Source organism: Bufo bufo, chromosome 8 (genome assembly GCF_905171765.1).
Source record: "Bufo bufo chromosome 8, aBufBuf1.1, whole genome shotgun sequence".
NCBI classification, from domain to species: Eukaryota; Metazoa; Chordata; class Amphibia; order Anura; family Bufonidae; genus Bufo; species Bufo bufo.
In genome coordinates this window covers 133,163,802-133,180,487 of record NC_053396.1, presented here as the reverse complement: position 1 = coordinate 133,180,487, position 16,686 = coordinate 133,163,802, and the positions used below count along the sequence as shown (strand labels likewise).

General features: G+C 43.5%; 1 protein-coding gene across 2 annotated transcripts in view; it reads left to right on the top strand.

The window, feature by feature from the left end:
• Positions 1 to 1,569: 1,569 nt before the first annotated feature.
• Positions 1,570 to 16,686, top strand: part of LONRF3 (LON peptidase N-terminal domain and ring finger 3) — a 32,040-nt gene continuing 16,923 nt past the window's right edge. Inside the window, exons 1-4 of one of the 2 annotated variants that reach the window (XM_040404760.1) lie at positions 1,570 to 2,281; positions 13,668 to 13,786; positions 15,993 to 16,115; positions 16,439 to 16,588. In XM_040404760.1, coding sequence (XP_040260694.1) covers positions 1,660 to 2,281; positions 13,668 to 13,786; positions 15,993 to 16,115; positions 16,439 to 16,588 — 1,014 coding nt within the window. In that variant the 5' untranslated portion in view covers positions 1,570 to 1,659. Of the gene's footprint in view, positions 2,282 to 3,750; positions 3,858 to 13,667; positions 13,787 to 15,992; positions 16,116 to 16,438; positions 16,589 to 16,686 lie in introns of those variants that run through there. The other variant, XM_040404761.1, reaches the window with a different exon arrangement.

Here is a 16,686-nt window from a genome sequence, read left to right as displayed (position 1 = left end):
ATGAAGTACCCGGCTGTGAAGTATATTATATATGAAGTACCAGGCTGTGAGGTATATTATATATGAAGTACCAGGCTGTGAGGTATATTATATATGAAGTACCAGACTGTGAGGTATATTATATATGAAGTCCCAGGCTGTGAGGTATATTATATATGAAGTCCCAGGCTGTGAGGTATATTATATATGAAGTACCAGGCTGTGAGGTATATTATATATGAAGTACCAGACTGTGAGGTATATTATATATGAAGTACCAGACTGTGAGGTATATTATATATGAAGTACCAGACTGTGAGGTATATTATATATGAAGTACCAGGCTGTGAGGTATATTATATATGAAGTACCAGGCTGTGAGGTATATTATATATGAAGTACCAGGCTGTGAGGTATATTATATATGAAGTACCAGGCTGTGAGGTATATTATATATGAAGTACCAGGCTGTGAGGTATATTATATATGAAGTACCAGACTGTGAGGTATATTATATATGAAGTCCCAGGCTGTGAGGTATATTATATATGAAGTCCCAGGCTGTGAGGTATATTATATATGAAGTACCAGGCTGTGAGGTATATTATATATGAAGTACCAGGCTGTGAGGTATATTATATATGAAGTACCAGGCTGTAAGTTATATTATGTATGAAGTACCAGACTGTGAGGTATATTATATATGAAGTACCAGGCTGTGAGGTATATTATATATGAAGTACCAGGCTGTGAGGTATATTATATATGAAGTACCAGGCTGTGAGGTATATTATATATGAAGTACCAGACTGTGAGGTATATTATATATGAAGTACCAGGCTGTGAGGTATATTATATATGAAGTACCAGACTGTGAGGTATATTATATATGAAGTACCAGACTGTGAGGTATATTATATATGAAGTACCCGGCTGTGAGGTATATTATATATGAAGTACCAGGCTGTGAGGTATATTATATATGAAGTACCAGGCTGTGAGGTATATTATATATGAAGTACCAGGCTGTGAGGTATATTATATATGAAGTACCAGACTGTGAGGTATATTATATATGAAGTACCAGACTGTGAGGTATATTATATATGAAGTACCAGGCTGTGAGGTATATTATATATGAAGTCTACCAGACTGTGAGGTATATTATATATGAAGTACCAGGCTGTGAGGTATATTATATATGAAGTACCAGACTGTGAGGTATATTATATATGAAGTACCCGGCTGTGAGGTATATTATATATGAAGTACCAGACTGTGAGGTATATTATATATGAAGTACCAGGCTGTGAGGTATATTATATATGAAGTACCAGACTGTGAGGTATATTATATATGAAGTACCAGGCTGTGAGGTATATTATATATGAAGTACCAGACTGTGAGGTATATTATATATGAAGTACCAGGCTGTGAGGGCTTCATCATCAGTTTTCTTTCACATTCGGTCATTGACAATGACAACTCCAACCTTGTTACAAAACCCAGTGAGGTTTTATAACAATTTGAAGACGAGCGGCCAATGGGAGGCGCTGCTGGGCGTCACGTGACGGGCTTTTTATATAACGCTTGGCTGGGAGAATTCTTATTTAGCCGTATTGCAGGAATGGAGCGAGAGGAGAGCCCGGGGGTGAAGTGAGAGTCCGGCCAGGGGGCAGCATGGGCACCCAGGAGGGAGGCAGTGCCAGCCTGATGCTGGAGTTTGCCGCACAAGCCTTTCAAACCAAAAACTTCCAGCTGGCGTGTGAGATCTATGAGAGGCAGCTGCAGGGGCAGCAGTTGGGGGTGGCGGACTGGGGGCTGCTGCTCAGGAGGGCAGACTGCCTGGCATACTCGGGGAAACTGCAGGACGCTCTCCCTCTGTATCAGGAAGCGGCTGCCCACAAGAAGCTGTGTGTGGAGCAGCTGGAGCCCCTGGTATCCTGCCTGGCAGACCAGCTGAGAGGAAGAGAAGCGCTGCCCCTGAGTCCACAGTGGGGGATCGTGACCTGTTTGGAGTGCCAGGGCTTCCTGTACCAGCCTGTGACCCTGCCATGTGGGCACACCTTCTGTAAGAAGTGCCTAGAGAACCAGAGGGGTAGGAGCCAGTGTAAAATGTGCCCGGTGACCCAGGAGGGCACCCAGCATCCTCACAGAGTCAATGTGCTCCTCAGTAACATCATGGCAAAGGGGTTCCCCTGTGAGGTCCAAGCTGCCAAGCTCAGGCATGAAGGCAATGCCCTCCTCGGAGACGGCAAGTTACAAGATGCCCTCTCCAGATACAACGAAGCAATCTCCTTAGGTAAGAAGAGGGTCTTGTGGTGTGCTGATCCAACACTGTGAGAGTGACGGTTCTCAGTGATAGCCTGGCATGAACCCAGCGAGCCAAAACCGGGTGCGGGTCTAAACACAGAACAGGTACCGATCTCTCCATTATACCTTATCTCTGTGGAGGCTCCGCTTCTGGTTTTGGCTCACAATCACTGATGGAAACCACTGACCAAACGCTGACTGTGTTAGGCCCCATTAACACGTCCGCAATTTCATTCCGCATTTTGCGGAACGGAATTGTGGACCCATTAATTTCTATGGGGCAGCACGATGTGCTGCCCTGATATGGAATTGTGGACCCGCACTTCCGGGTCCGCAATTCCTTTCCCGAAAAAAATGGAACATGTCCTATTCTTGTCCGCAATTGCGGACAAGAATAGGCATATTCTATTAGTGCCAGCGATGTGCGTGCGGTCCGCAAAATGCAGAACGCACATTGCCGTGTCCGTGTTTTGCGGATACGTGGATCCGCAAAACACGTTACGGACGTGTGAATGGACCCTAAAGGTATGTTCTGAGATGCGGCAGCCTGTTGGAGTTACCGGATGCGGCATTTACCGCCGGACCATAATGGGACCCGGCCGTTTTCTGGCATAAATTCCTGGTTTCTGCCTCATTTAGAAATGCAAGAGTATTGACTAAAACGGTGACCTTTGTTGTCCATCTGTGCCACTGAAATTTTGCCATACAGTTAAAGGGGTTGTCTGGGTTCAGAGCTGAACCCGGACATATCCCCTTCTTCCCCCACTCAGCCCCTCTGACATGAGCATCGGACTGTTTCATGCTCCGACGCTCTCCCTTGCCCTGCGCTGTATCGCGCAAGGGCTTTTTCTGGAGATCCGGTGATGTACCGGGCTCTCCATGGGTAATCTAGGCGGAGGCTTCCACCTAACAGTATTTCCAGTGCCGTCACCGGCAGTAATGGGCTGGTTTTTGTGCTGCCCTAGCCGTTTTACAGGCTAGGGCAGTAGTCCGCCTATTAGTGCCGGTGACGTCACCGGGCTCACTGCTAGGTGGAAGCCCGGTACGTCACCGAATCTCCAGAAAAAGCCCTTACCCTGCGCGATACAGCGCAGGGCATGGGAGAGCATCGGAGCATGAAACACGGGGAAGAAGGGGATATGTCCGGGTTCAGAGCTTGAAAAGGGTTTTCCAAGATTTTTTTTAACTGATGACCTATCCTCTGGATAGGTCATGAGTATTTGATCAGTGGTGGTCCGATCAGCTGTTTGAGAAGGTTAATGAATGTGGATGTTCCAAAAGTACTGTAACTCATTTTTGGTGTACATAAGTGTTGTCCGGTTATCAGGCGTAATCCCATGGTAGGACCTATGACCAATTGGTACATGTCTGATTCTAGAGAGAGCATCTGTATAATATTAACAGTCCGCACAAAAGAGTCAGAAACCTTTCACCTTGATACAGAGCGTCTGGAAACAAACGACCCAGAGCGCGGTTATATGACCTAAGTGCAATGCTCTGCTGTATCCTTGCTAACACTTGCAGCTTTCTAGTAACGGTACTGTGTATGAGATTTTATGCTTTAGGTAAGAAGGACTATTGTGTATCTACCATATAGCAGTGTGATTCAACCAGGTTGCAGGTAAAGCCTTGTGCCCACATAGTAATGCATCAGCCACGCTTAGGCCTCTTTCACACGGGCGTCTCGGATTTGCTCCGTATCCGTCGTGTGTGCATTTCGGGAAACCCGCGCGTGTAGGCATGCAATTGAAGTCAGTTTTGACTGCAATTGCGTTACGATGTTCTTTTTTTTTTTTCGCGCGAGTGCAATGCGTTTTGTACGCGCGTGAGAAAAAACTGAATGTGGTACCCAGACCCGAACCCGGACTTTTTCACTGAAAGGTTTTGGGTTAGGTGTTCTATTCATTTTATTATTTTCCCTTATAACATGGGTATAAAGGAAAGTAATAGCATTCTTAATACAGAATGCTTACTAAAATGTGGCTTGAGGGGTTACATTTTTTTTTGAACTCGCCTCATCCTCTTGTTCGCGCAGCCGGCATCGTCTTCTTTCTTCTTCTTTCAGGACCTGCCAAAGGACCTTTGATGACATAATCGTGGTGATCGCGGTGACGTCAGCGCAGGTCCTGCTGAATGAAGATAGAAGATCATAGAACAGGCAGTATTCATAGCGTTCGTATTTTTTTTTACATTCAATATCCAAATGAATAAGGCCACGTTCACATCAGGAATATGGCGTAAATATTTACCACCAATACCCATTCCAAACTGATTTTATAAAATATTGCAGATTTTACCCATTGCAATTAAAGTTAAAAATCTGCACATAAAAAAAGCCATTCAGATCCAGGCCTCCTGTACACCGCCGTGTCCATTTTGAGGTCAGGAAAATACAGATGCGGTCTGTGCGCCGGCCACATTTTTTATTTTTTTTGCAAAACCATTGAGTTTAATGGGTCCGTGGTCCACATTGTGACACATTTTTTCTTTTTGTGGAACAGACGTACGGATGTGGAAAGCACACAGATGATCTGTCATAGAACGTCCCATACTTGGCTGCAAAATGTGGACCATGGACCCATTGAAGTCGGTGGGTCCACAAAAAGTGCGGCTGGAACACGGACGGTATTTTGTGGATCCGTAATTTGCAGGCCGCAAAGTACTTATGGTTGTGTGCATGAGGCCTTCCAATGAGGATAGTATGCTGGCAGAATTTGTCAGCAAATAGCCGTAGCACGTGAACATATTCTTAGATACAGCAGCTAAATATATAGGGGAACTGCGTGTCGGATATAACTCTGTAGACATTTATGGCATAGAATCACCTACTGGTGTATAAGACATCGGACCTGTCCCCTGCCCTGACACGTCTGTTTTAATAACTACTTGCATTCTCCATGTAATAACTTCCAGAACATTTATTCCTATGACTTCATGATGTGCCATCCCTCTGTTATTCCTACTAGTAGTTTATGAATGCATTTCCAGCAGTCTGCAATAAATATCCATACTGTCTGACACTATCCAATCAGTGCTGCCAGTGTTAGACTGTGCAGGGACAGCAGACTGCTGACAATCCACTCATCTACCTCTCGCAGGAATAATTTAGGAATGGCACAACAGTCGAAGTCACAAGTACAGATGAGTGCTCCAGAATTGTTACTGCGGAGGACTTGAGTGTTGACTTTCGCCTGGTAGTCCTGCATGTTGTTGAGCTGGCACATGTGCCGCAGACTCGCGGGTGCACCACAGGCTCTTCATAAGAAGCATGACCGGTTTGTTCTTTGGAAGTGGAGCTATGTTGAGAAAGTAGGGCAGGAGAGCAGCGTTACATAACCATGAAGAATCTACTGTCTGCCAGCTCTCCTGCCCCTCCTCTCTCTTCTCTGCTTGCATAACCAGTGAGGTAACAAAGAACTGGGTCAAACATTTTCAACCTTTTCCAACAATAAGTGTAATTTAACTCGATTGCTGAATTACTGTGTACATATTGTACAATGGAACTATCAGAATGGACTTAGATTGTGTAAAACTGAGCGTGCGACGTTACTGAGCTTATCTGGAGCTGGAACAGACAATGCAGCCGACTGGCAGCCCTCACAGGAGCCTCCGAAACTGAGCAATGTGAGCAATCCAGGTCTCCTATTCTACAGTGACATCCCTGCCATTCTGTCTATAATTCACAGTGGTGCCTCCATTAATGGGGTCTTCCGAGACTTTTCTACTGATGACCTATGCTCTGGATAGAGCGGGTGTCCCTCTTTTTCGATTCTTTAAAAACATGATTTATACAATGTCATTTTCTGATGACACTTTCCCTTTAAGGCCGGACACACATGAGCGAGTTAAATGCGAAGAACGCACAGTGTGTCAGTGAGGTCCCATTCTGGCCCCTTCCTGTCAGGATCGCACAGCATTAGGGCTCATGCATATGACTTTTGTATTTTGCGGTCCGCAAATCATGGATCCGCAAAAAAAAAAAAAAAAAGTGACGTCCATGTTACATCCGTTTTGCACATGTTCTATTTTATTGCGGAAATACATACGTTTTTTTTGCGGCCCCATTGAAATGAATGGCTCCGCATATGGGCCGCAAAAAAAACTGAACAGACACAGACAAATAATACGTTTGTGTGCATGAGCCTTTATAATGCTGTTAAAACTACTGAATTACACTGACCTAACGCTGTTAGTGTAAGGGCTCGTTCACATGACCGTGCCGTTTTTTTTGCGATCCGCAAAACACTGATGGCGCCCATGTGCCTTCCGCAATTTGCGGAACGGAACAGGAGGCCTATTATAGAAATGCCTATTGTCCGCAAAACGGACAAGAATAGGAAAAAATTATAATTTTTGCGGGGCCACGGAACGGAGCAACGGATGCAGACAGCACACAGATTGCTGTCCGCATCTTTTGCGGACCTATTGAAATGAATGGTTCCGTATACGGACCGTATGCGGAACACAGAAAACAGCCCATATACGGAACGCAAAATACGTTTGTGTGAACGAGCCCTAATGCAGTGGATTCCAGGACTCTCGGGGTCACACAGCATTATAATTCATTATAATACTGTGCAACCCTGTCAGAGGAGCAGAGGTCAGAACGGGACCTCACTTTGACACACGCTGTAAGTTTATCGAGTTTATCACATTCAACTCGCTGGTGTCTGGCCTGAGGCCACATTCAGGATTTAAAGGGTATTCCCATCTCAACATTTATGGCTTATTGCTAGGGAATGCCACAAATGTCAGGTACACGTGGGTCCCACTTCTAGGACCCACTCCTGTCTCCAGAATGGGGCCCGTGATATGAAGAAGAGCACTCCGCACATGTGTGGTACTCTTTCTTTCACTGCTACTGGACTTCCGAATACAGCTGAGCAAACGGGAATGGTTGTTTTTGGAAATCCCACAGCGGTAAATGGAGAGCAAGCTATGAAAGCAAAAATACCTCCCATTCACTGCTATGGGACTGCAGTGCTCCAGACTAAAAAAAATACCTAGTAGCCATTGGTTCCTGAACTGAAAAATTTAGGAGCCAAATAAAATTTTTAGTTGCCAAATTGAAACCGAATAAAAATTTTGGTATCGTGATAGGGTTGTTTCGATACCGAAATTTTGATTCAGTTTCGACACCATAAAAAAGTATTGCGATACTCAATACCACGCGAAAAAAAACTGAAAAAAGCCATGTGCATTCCGCATTTTATGAAATGTTCGGCACATAATAGAACAGTCCGATCCTATTTTTTGGGGTGACGAGGTGACAAAAAAATGGCAAATCGCATGGTTTTTATTTATTCATTTCTGTTATGCCATTTACCGCATAGGAGATATTTTTTAATAATTTAATAGTTTGGCCTTTTCGGACGCAGCGCTATGTAATATGTTTATTTATTTATTGTTTATATATTTTATATGTAAAATTGGGAAAGGGGGGATTTAAACTTATTATTTTAGTGTTTGTGTTTTTTTTTTACTTACTATTAGGCCTCTTTCACACGGGCGAGTTTTCCGCGCGGGTGCAATTCGTGAGGTAAACGCATTGCACCCGCACTGAATCCGGACCCATTCATTTCTATGGGGCTGTGCACATGAGCAGTGATTTTCACGCATCACTTGTGCGTTGCGTGAAAATCGCAGCATGCTCCTCTTTGTGCGTTTTTCACGTAACGCAGGCCCCATAGAAATGAATGGGGTTGCGTGAAAATCGCAAGCATCCGCAAGCAAGTGCGGATGCGGTGCGATTTTCTTGCACGGTTGCTAGGTGACGATCGGGATGGAGACCCGATCATTATTATTTTCCCTTATAACATGGTTAAATATATGACTACAAGCTCGTGTAAATCAGATATTGGTTTAAGGCGTTGTCCCATTAAAAATATTCTGTATTTTTAAAAACAGAACCTGCATCTGAATAGTTTTGTAATTGCATGTAATTAAAATGTATTATAGCTCCAGTCTGTCAGTATATTGCCACCTGCTGTTTGTTCTTTTTCTAACTTCTTTGTCTGCCTCGCTGAGGTGGACACACATGCTCAGTTTCATCCTTCAACTGCCACCAGCCGCAGCAGAAAGGACACACCCACTGAGCGGTCCACTTGAAATATATTTAGCAGAGCAGTTGCAGCAATGAATGGGGAGATCTCTGCATCCATGTGGGGTACAGGACTGATTTTAGATTTGTAAGAAAGAAATTGTCATGTTATACATGCAATCTGATTTTAATTTTTTGCATTAATCATGGGATAATCCTTTTAAGATAATATCATCCATATATCGGACCCTCGCGATTTAAGACAAGGCTAGTATCGTTACAATACTTCGGCTCTTTGGGAATCCTCCAAAAGGCTGAGGAAACTAGTACAGATGTGAGCTAAGTCCAGTTTAGCAGAATTGTGCGGTGGTGGAACTGATGGGCCCAGGTGTAATATACACTGTAAAGTGTGCCTATATTATGGTCTAAGCCGTCATGCACAAGGCCGTGTCAGATCTTCAGTCCGGAGACAAGGGATCTGCAAAATATAGATAACTCATGCATGCATTCTGCATTTTTATCAGTCCCATCAATTGAAATAACTTTTATTGTCTGCAATAAGGACCAGATTCGGGCATGTTCTATAATTTGGAGAACAGCCACACGCAGGGTTGCCAACCAGAATTTTTGTTTGTTCTGGACAACTTATCCCAAAATCACAGACAGACAATGTTTTTTATGGACAAATTGGAAAACCATAATGAAAGATAAAGATTGATACATGTCTGTAGCTCACTATACTGGCGAGCTATAAAATGATGATCATTACCACAAAATAAGCCAGTCAAGTACCACCAGCCTCAAAAAAATCACAGTCACTTATTTTTACGGACTGTCCCAAAATTTCTGGACAGTTGACAACCCTGGCCACATGGGTGCACCAAAAAATGGGACCGTGTGCTATCCCAAAAAAAATGCAGATGGCACATGGATGAAAAATACCGTCCTTTGCATAAGGCCTAAGGGCTCATGCACACGACGGTGGTTTTCGTTCACATCTCAATGCAGTCCGTTCCGCAGCACCGCAAAAAAATAGAGCATGTCCTATTCTTGTCCATTTTGCGGACAAGGATAGGACATTTCTGAAGGAGTAAAAAAAAAAAGGCAGGATCTTGGTTGGTGTCCGTGTTTTGCGGATCCGCAATTTGCAAATGTCTGTGTTCCCTGCAGCTACAGGGACGTTGATCCCCCTGAATCATTTCTGTCATAAATTGAGTCATTCAGATTTTAGATGGTAAATGAGGGAATTATTAAAGATGTTACAGCCTCCCATACAAGCACAGATTCAGTAAAAGCGGGCACTCACTCGCGTATTGTTTGGTTAATGATTCAAAAGAGAATAAGATCGCACATCCACAAGCGTAGCTTTAATCTGCAACTGCTTCTCAGCAAAATTAAGATCGCTTCTCAGCGCAATAATTAGCGTACGGCCCCCTATACTGCATATTATATAAGAGACATTAGTGTACTTTTTGATCAAAAGGCATAAGCCCACTCACCGCGCCAAGGTTGCCTCTTGGAGTGGGGCCTACTCTAAATTTGACAACTGTTCACACAGTGCGGTGCTGGGTGGCGGCTGTTGTTGCTGTGGCGCTGCGTGGTGGGTTGGTGGGACCCTGTGCCAGGGTGGCATTGCCAGGCAGCAGGGGTGCTGTTTGGCGGCTGTATCCCGCCACCTGCTGGTGCAGAGCTGTGGTGCCGGCGGTCGCCAGGCAGTGCCGCACCAAATTTTGAGTAGGTCCCACTCCAAGAGGCAACCTTGGCGCGGTGAGTGGCTTACGCCTTTTAATCAAAAAGTACACTAATGCCTATTATATAGCATGCAGTATAGGGGGCCGTACAGTAATTATTGCGCTGAGAAGCGATGTGAATTTTTTTGAGAAGCAGTTATAGATTAAAAGCTAAGCTTGTGGATGTGCGATCGAATTCTCTTTTTTTGAATTATTGTTTGGTTTAAGTTTTCATTCCTATGAATGAAGGTAGTGACAGCGCAATGTGAGGAAGAAGCAGATGAATACTTTACTATTATGTTTCATCCATTACAATCCGGTTGCCGTGGAAACACACTTTGTTGACTTCTGTTAGTGTGAAAAGGCACTTAACAAACAGTTATTTTCCAGCTGGAGCTAATTTTACATTGAAGTGACAAATGATGCCACAGAGAGCTACTATATAGAAACTATTGGCAATATTAGGAGAGTGCCATAGCGAGTAATCATGCAGAGGAACGATATTACCGCCCAGGGGCTATCAGTGTACACTGAGCAGTTTTCCTGGACCATCAGTCCATTCTGAGAACATGGCAGCCTGCACCCTTCTGCTCCGAATTTACCACAAGACTCATTCATTCAAGTGTGAGAAAAATGGACTGCACGCAGACGCCGTCCATAGACAGTCCGTTTAAAACCCATCTGGAACACGGACTGGTTTCCATCTGAATTCTGCCTTATAGCTTAGGCTTCTTATCACATATGCACTAAAGCTATCTAGCAGGCTGTAACAGTAGAGGAACAGTCTGGCGGAGTTCACCATATCCAGCCCAGTCAGATAGAGCCGTGCACTGTCGGAGCCCATTGACTATAATGGGGATTCAGCCTGTTTCCAGCATAAGCACCAGTTTTCAGCCAGACAAAAAGCAGTGCGTGCAACAGTGTACGCTGCTCCCATGTTCATCAGCCTAGAACCAGGCTGCTGTTCATTCCTATACTAAGGATTTGTATTCTGGCCGCAGAGCATCCAGAGCTCCGGGGAGGGCTGCAAGTAATAAACTATGTACATAGTAAGGGTCAATTCACACGTCCGTAATGTATTGCGGATCCGCAATACACCTGGCGGCACCCCGATAGAACTGCCTATTGCGGACAAGAACAGAACATGTTCTATTTTTTTCGGGAGCCGTGGACCGGAAGATCAGGGCCGCGCTCCGGAAATGCAGATGCGGACAGCACACTGTGTGCTGTCCGCATCTCTTCCGGCCCCATAGAGAATGAATATGTCTGGATTCGTTCCGCAATGTAGCGGAGCGAATACGGACCCATTCTACGGACGTGTGAATGGACCCTAAAACTGCCTGTGTCTAAAGACAATCATGAGAGCAACTTGCCTCTTCTTTCCCCTGCCACAACGACTTGGTTCAGTGGTGGCTTGACTGCAGCATGACTTGACCAGCTTTTTATCACAGCCCAACAATTGAGGAGAGTACCGTCCAACCCTTCACAGATGTTTCCTAAAGGGAACCTCTTTCTGCTTCTCAGTTAGGGCTCATACAAATGGCGTAGGCATTTTTGCGGTCCACAAAACACCGATACTGACTGTGTGCATTCCGCTTTTTGCAGAACAGAACTTCCTACCGTCTGTAAAACTGCCCTATCCTTGTCTGCAAATGGAATGGACATACAGATGCGGACAGCACAAGGCATGCTGCCCACATTTTTTTGCGGCCCCATTGAAGTGAATGGGTCCGCATCCAATCCGCAAAAAAGTGGACCAAAACCACAGTCATGTGCATGAGCCCTTAGGCCTCATGCAGACGACCGTGTTTTGTTTCCGTGTCCGTTCCGTTTTTTTGGAGGATAGGATGCGGACCCATTCATTTCAACACCGTGTGCTGTCCGCATCAGTATGTCCTTTCCGTTGCCCCGCAAAAAAAATAGTGCATGTCCTATTTTTTTCTGCCATACGGAACGTCATCAGTTTTTTTTGCGGATCCACAATTTGCGGACCGCAAAACACATACGGTCGTGTGCATGTAGCCTTAGGCTGGGTTTAGATAGGAATTTTTTGAGTCATTTGAAAAACTTCATGCGTTTTTCCTTTTGCGTCCCCAACCACAATTTTTTTGTGCCAGTGGTGATAGAGGTTTTATGTTTTGAAAACGCATCAGCTGGTAACGCAGTAGTAAAAACACATGCAGCTTTTCCAGCGCATTTTTTCTGATGGCTCAAAACTGCTTCAGAAATTCTCCATGTAAACCCAGCCTTAGGTGTTACTTTTGGAAGCTCCATCCAAGATGGAACATTGGGGTAGCACTGAGAAGATGGCTCATTTTTAAAAGTTTCAGGTTAGCACTGCGCCGTAAGTTATATAAAGAATACAAGTTTAATTCACTCCTGTCTTGCTGTTCAATGAAAGTTTTTAAATCCAAATTTTTGACCTACTTTGAGTTCTCATCCATGCATACTGAGAACATAACTTCCTTGAGGATAAAGAAGGTTGAGATTTAAGGAGCCCCAGTGTGGACCAATTCCTGTCCTCTGACTAGCGTTCACTTCACTTGTTCTGAGACACATGACATAGACACTATGAAGACCCACTTAATTTTATAAATTGTAAATGGACTTTCCTTCCCAAATGACTACTCTGCTGGAACATATACTGTAATGGAAACATGCTAATTGGAACTTAATGAGCTTCCTTTCTGTTAACATCGTTACTGATCTAGCCACTTTGATATACTTGGGTATGTATATGAAATCTTCCGACCACCTGAGGGCACTTATTCTGGTTAACAGATTATTAAAATGCGCTAGAGAAGTCTTAGCAATTAAACCATGATGGCCTTCCATTTAAATCTGGTCCAAGATGTAAATCTGTTATTGGGCATTTGATAATAGCTAATCGCTGAGAGTTTTTGCAGAAACATTCATATACAGTAAGCGAATGATATCAGCAACTCTCATTATAATCTTTCAACTTTTAGGTTTTTTTGCTTTTAAAGTGCTAAATGGCCTGGAAAAAAGTGATCAGCCAGCACTTCTCGATGCCGCCAGCAAGATCCTGGCTTTTAAAAGACTATGTGAGCAATCTATCTAATGCTGAACAGAAAATTTTGTATAGAGTTGACCGTCCAAATATTGTTGGTCAGGAGGTAAAGACAAGTTGAAGTGGATGTCTATTATGGACAACCTTATTTGTTAGGAGGATCATAAAATTATAAACCGAACATAATTTATCCTGCCTACAGGTCAAGTCGGAGAACTTTTTGGAGAGCAGGAGTCCAGTGCCATAAATGCTTATTACTTGAATGCAGAATTCTCTAATAGGGTATTTAAGAATTGTTTTTTCCAAACCAGACAAATCGAAGTCTATTAATCCACATTTTTCTGTCTGGTGGCCTTGTGTTTTAGCATGAGTAAGGTTAACAGTTGGGCTTTATCAGCTTTCGAGATGATTGTACTCCATGTTAGGACATGCAAGAAATATTTCAGGATAAAGAATAACTCATTTAAATAATAAAATAATAAAATCTAATATACAATTATTCTAATAGTGCAGCAACTCCGGTCCCGTGTTCGCTCCCATTAACGTCAGATTTTGCTGTTGCTTTTTGTTGCAGTTTCACTTGACCATTTACTGTATAGCAACCGTTCTATGATTCACCTCAGTCTGAAGTCCTATGAGCTGGCACTGAATGATGCTGAAATTGCTTGCAAGCTGCAGCCACATTGGCTAAAAGTAAGTACTCGGGAAACTTCATTTCTATAATCACATGCATACTATTAAGGGCAGAAACTGATAATTTCTACTGCTAAACAACATTAGACCATATCAAGGTTTGGTATACAATACAACATAATACTGGGGGCTAACACTTCATTTTTAAAGTGCAATGGTGCCAGGAAGATGGAAAATGTATTATACTCACTTGGCCAACTTCTTTTATGTCCCCAACATTTTTAGAGTAGGCAGGTGGATAGTACTCCTGTAATATGCCTGGGGTCAGAGTGACTTAGAGGTTAATATGTGTGATCTTTGGTGGTCTAGAGTGGTGAAGGTATTAGTGTTGATATTCATGATACATGAATAGTTATGGAAAGGACAGACTGGAGTAATGTGGGGCTGTGGTAATGCAGACTGCATAACAAGAGCTGCTCCTCATTAGCCACATCCCCACCTCCTCTCTGTACTTCATGTCTCCTCATGAACTCTATTCCTACAGAGATTCAGCTAAAGGTCTTATCATCTGTATTCAGGATCATAATCCCTGACGAGCAGAGAGGAGGATGAGACAGCTCTCTAGCTCAGTGCTGTGAAGTAACTTGTCCTCATGTGTGATCAAGACAGGTTGTGTGTACTAAAAGGACGGCGGCCATTTTATTTTCCCTGATTGCTCCCTAGAAAAAATGAACCATTATAACTAATTAAAGATATTTAGGAATATATTTATAATAAAGTAATATTTAAGTATTTTGATTTTCTTAATTCCTGGAGAACCCGTTTAAAGTGGTCTGTAGCCTGTGAGATAGAATGGGAGAGCAAGAATCTGATGGCACCCTGCTCCACCATACTATCCAACTGTATCCAGCAGCATCTGCATCCAGGGACAGACTGGGAACTTAAAGTGGCCCTGGACAAAAAAAAACTAAAAGTAGCCTTATGTTGTAGCGGGGTCCAAATTGACAAAAGGCAGGGCAAAATACTGTCCCATCTGTCTCCTCCTTCTCCTCCAGTTGTCTGAATAAGATTTGGAGAAGTGGGCTTCGGAGGTGAGATGCAGATCATAGCAGTTTGGGCGGCCTCCTGGGCATTGGCCCACCAGGAAATTTCCCTGTAAGGTCTATGGCCAATCCGCCCCTGTCTGCATCCTGAGGATGCAGATTTAGTTGAAAGAGGCGTTTGCCCGGAAATCCGAGGTGGTGGGCTTGTTCGCCTGACCCCCAGCGTTAGCGATGACCCTGCATAGCCATAGTCAGTGAAATCCTGTCTGCCTCCAGCAGCCAGTAGAGAGAGGTCATGCATGTGATCCTTTTGATCCTTCTCTCTGCAAAATAAGCTGATTTCTGGAATTGCTAGGAGCGGGACCTTGGTAAATTGAATCTCTGATTAGACAACCTCTTTACATTCAGCTCTGAACTGCAGTGAGTTTCAGGGTATGTTCACATGGCTGAAATCTGCCACTAATCTGCCACTGATTCAGCAGCGGAAAATGGGTTTTGCAGCTGCTAAATCCACATTCAAAACTCCCCAACAGTTTCCCCATTGACTTTAGTGTTAAAAACTCCACCTTGTGCACATCGTGTGAAATGGTAAAGGTTTTTTCAGTAGCTGATTTTAAACACTTGAGAAGAATCATGCTTGGAAGCAGATTTAATTGAGGATTTTATAGGAGTCAATGACTAAGCAGAGGAACCTCAACCTAATGTTCTTCTAATACTCTTGTAAAAACTCCTCTAAGACCGTCTGCACACGTTGTGGAATACATGCAGTTTTCCCATGCGGAAAAACCACAGTATAGTACAGTACGATCAAAGTCTATGACATTACGCAAATTTCCAAATCCGCAGCATGTCCTTTATGGTTGTGATTATAGCTGTGGATTTCAGCCGTTTCAATAGAGTGAGATCTGCGGCCAAACCACATCTAATCCGCACCGAAATTTGTGCCAATCTTATGTGCACTGACCTGCACTCGTCTGCAGGTGGCCTAAAAACTCCACCAAATTAGAAATCTGCCACTAAAACCAACCAGTTTTCAGATAGTAATCTGCTAGTGATCGTTCTGCCTCTGAATTTGCCTTGTGGACATACCCTCAGGGTGCTAGGAACCCCCTTTAAATTTTCTCATGAGTGCAGTGATAGCATGTACTTTCACATAGATCTGTCAAATTGTAATCCATAGTTCTTTCTTTCTTTTTTTCTTTTTCTTTTTTTATTAAATATAGGGGCATCTGAGGATAGCACAAGCACTGGTCAACCTGGGAAAACCTGAAGATGCTTTAAAAGAATTCCTTTATTGTCTCGTACTTGATTCTGGGAACAAGAGGGCAAAATTAGAAGCACAGAAGGTAATGTAAGAATGATGTTTCTACCCATACACATTGTCAGTAAACTCCACTAATAATATGATAGGCCATCACTATCTTGTCTTTGGGGGTCCGACATCCTGCACCCCCACCAATCAGCTCTTCTGCAGTAGCTCTGCCACCATTTAGCTCTATTCAGTGGGTCTGCAAAACCGGAGGGATTTCCACCATGGAATATGTGACGGATTTGTGTGAATGGTGCCTAATAAGAGATTACTGCTGTATCCTACATTCCCAATAGGTGCACACATATTTATGTAAATGTTCATTTTAATAAATGCATTATTATCTAATCCTTCCCACAGCTGCTGCTTAACATGTTAAGTCCTGGACACAGTCAGGGAGACTTTCCAGATATCCTGCAGATGATGCCACATCCATCACGGACGAAGGGAAGTCTTATGAATTCACAAAGCACCTCAGACTACAGCAGTAACACCCAGAGTTTATATAGGGTGAGTAACAAGATTTGCATTCATTATTGTCTTTTTTTCATATGTTGTTTCTTGCAGAATAATATGTTATTAATCTATATACACATAGCGCCAACACC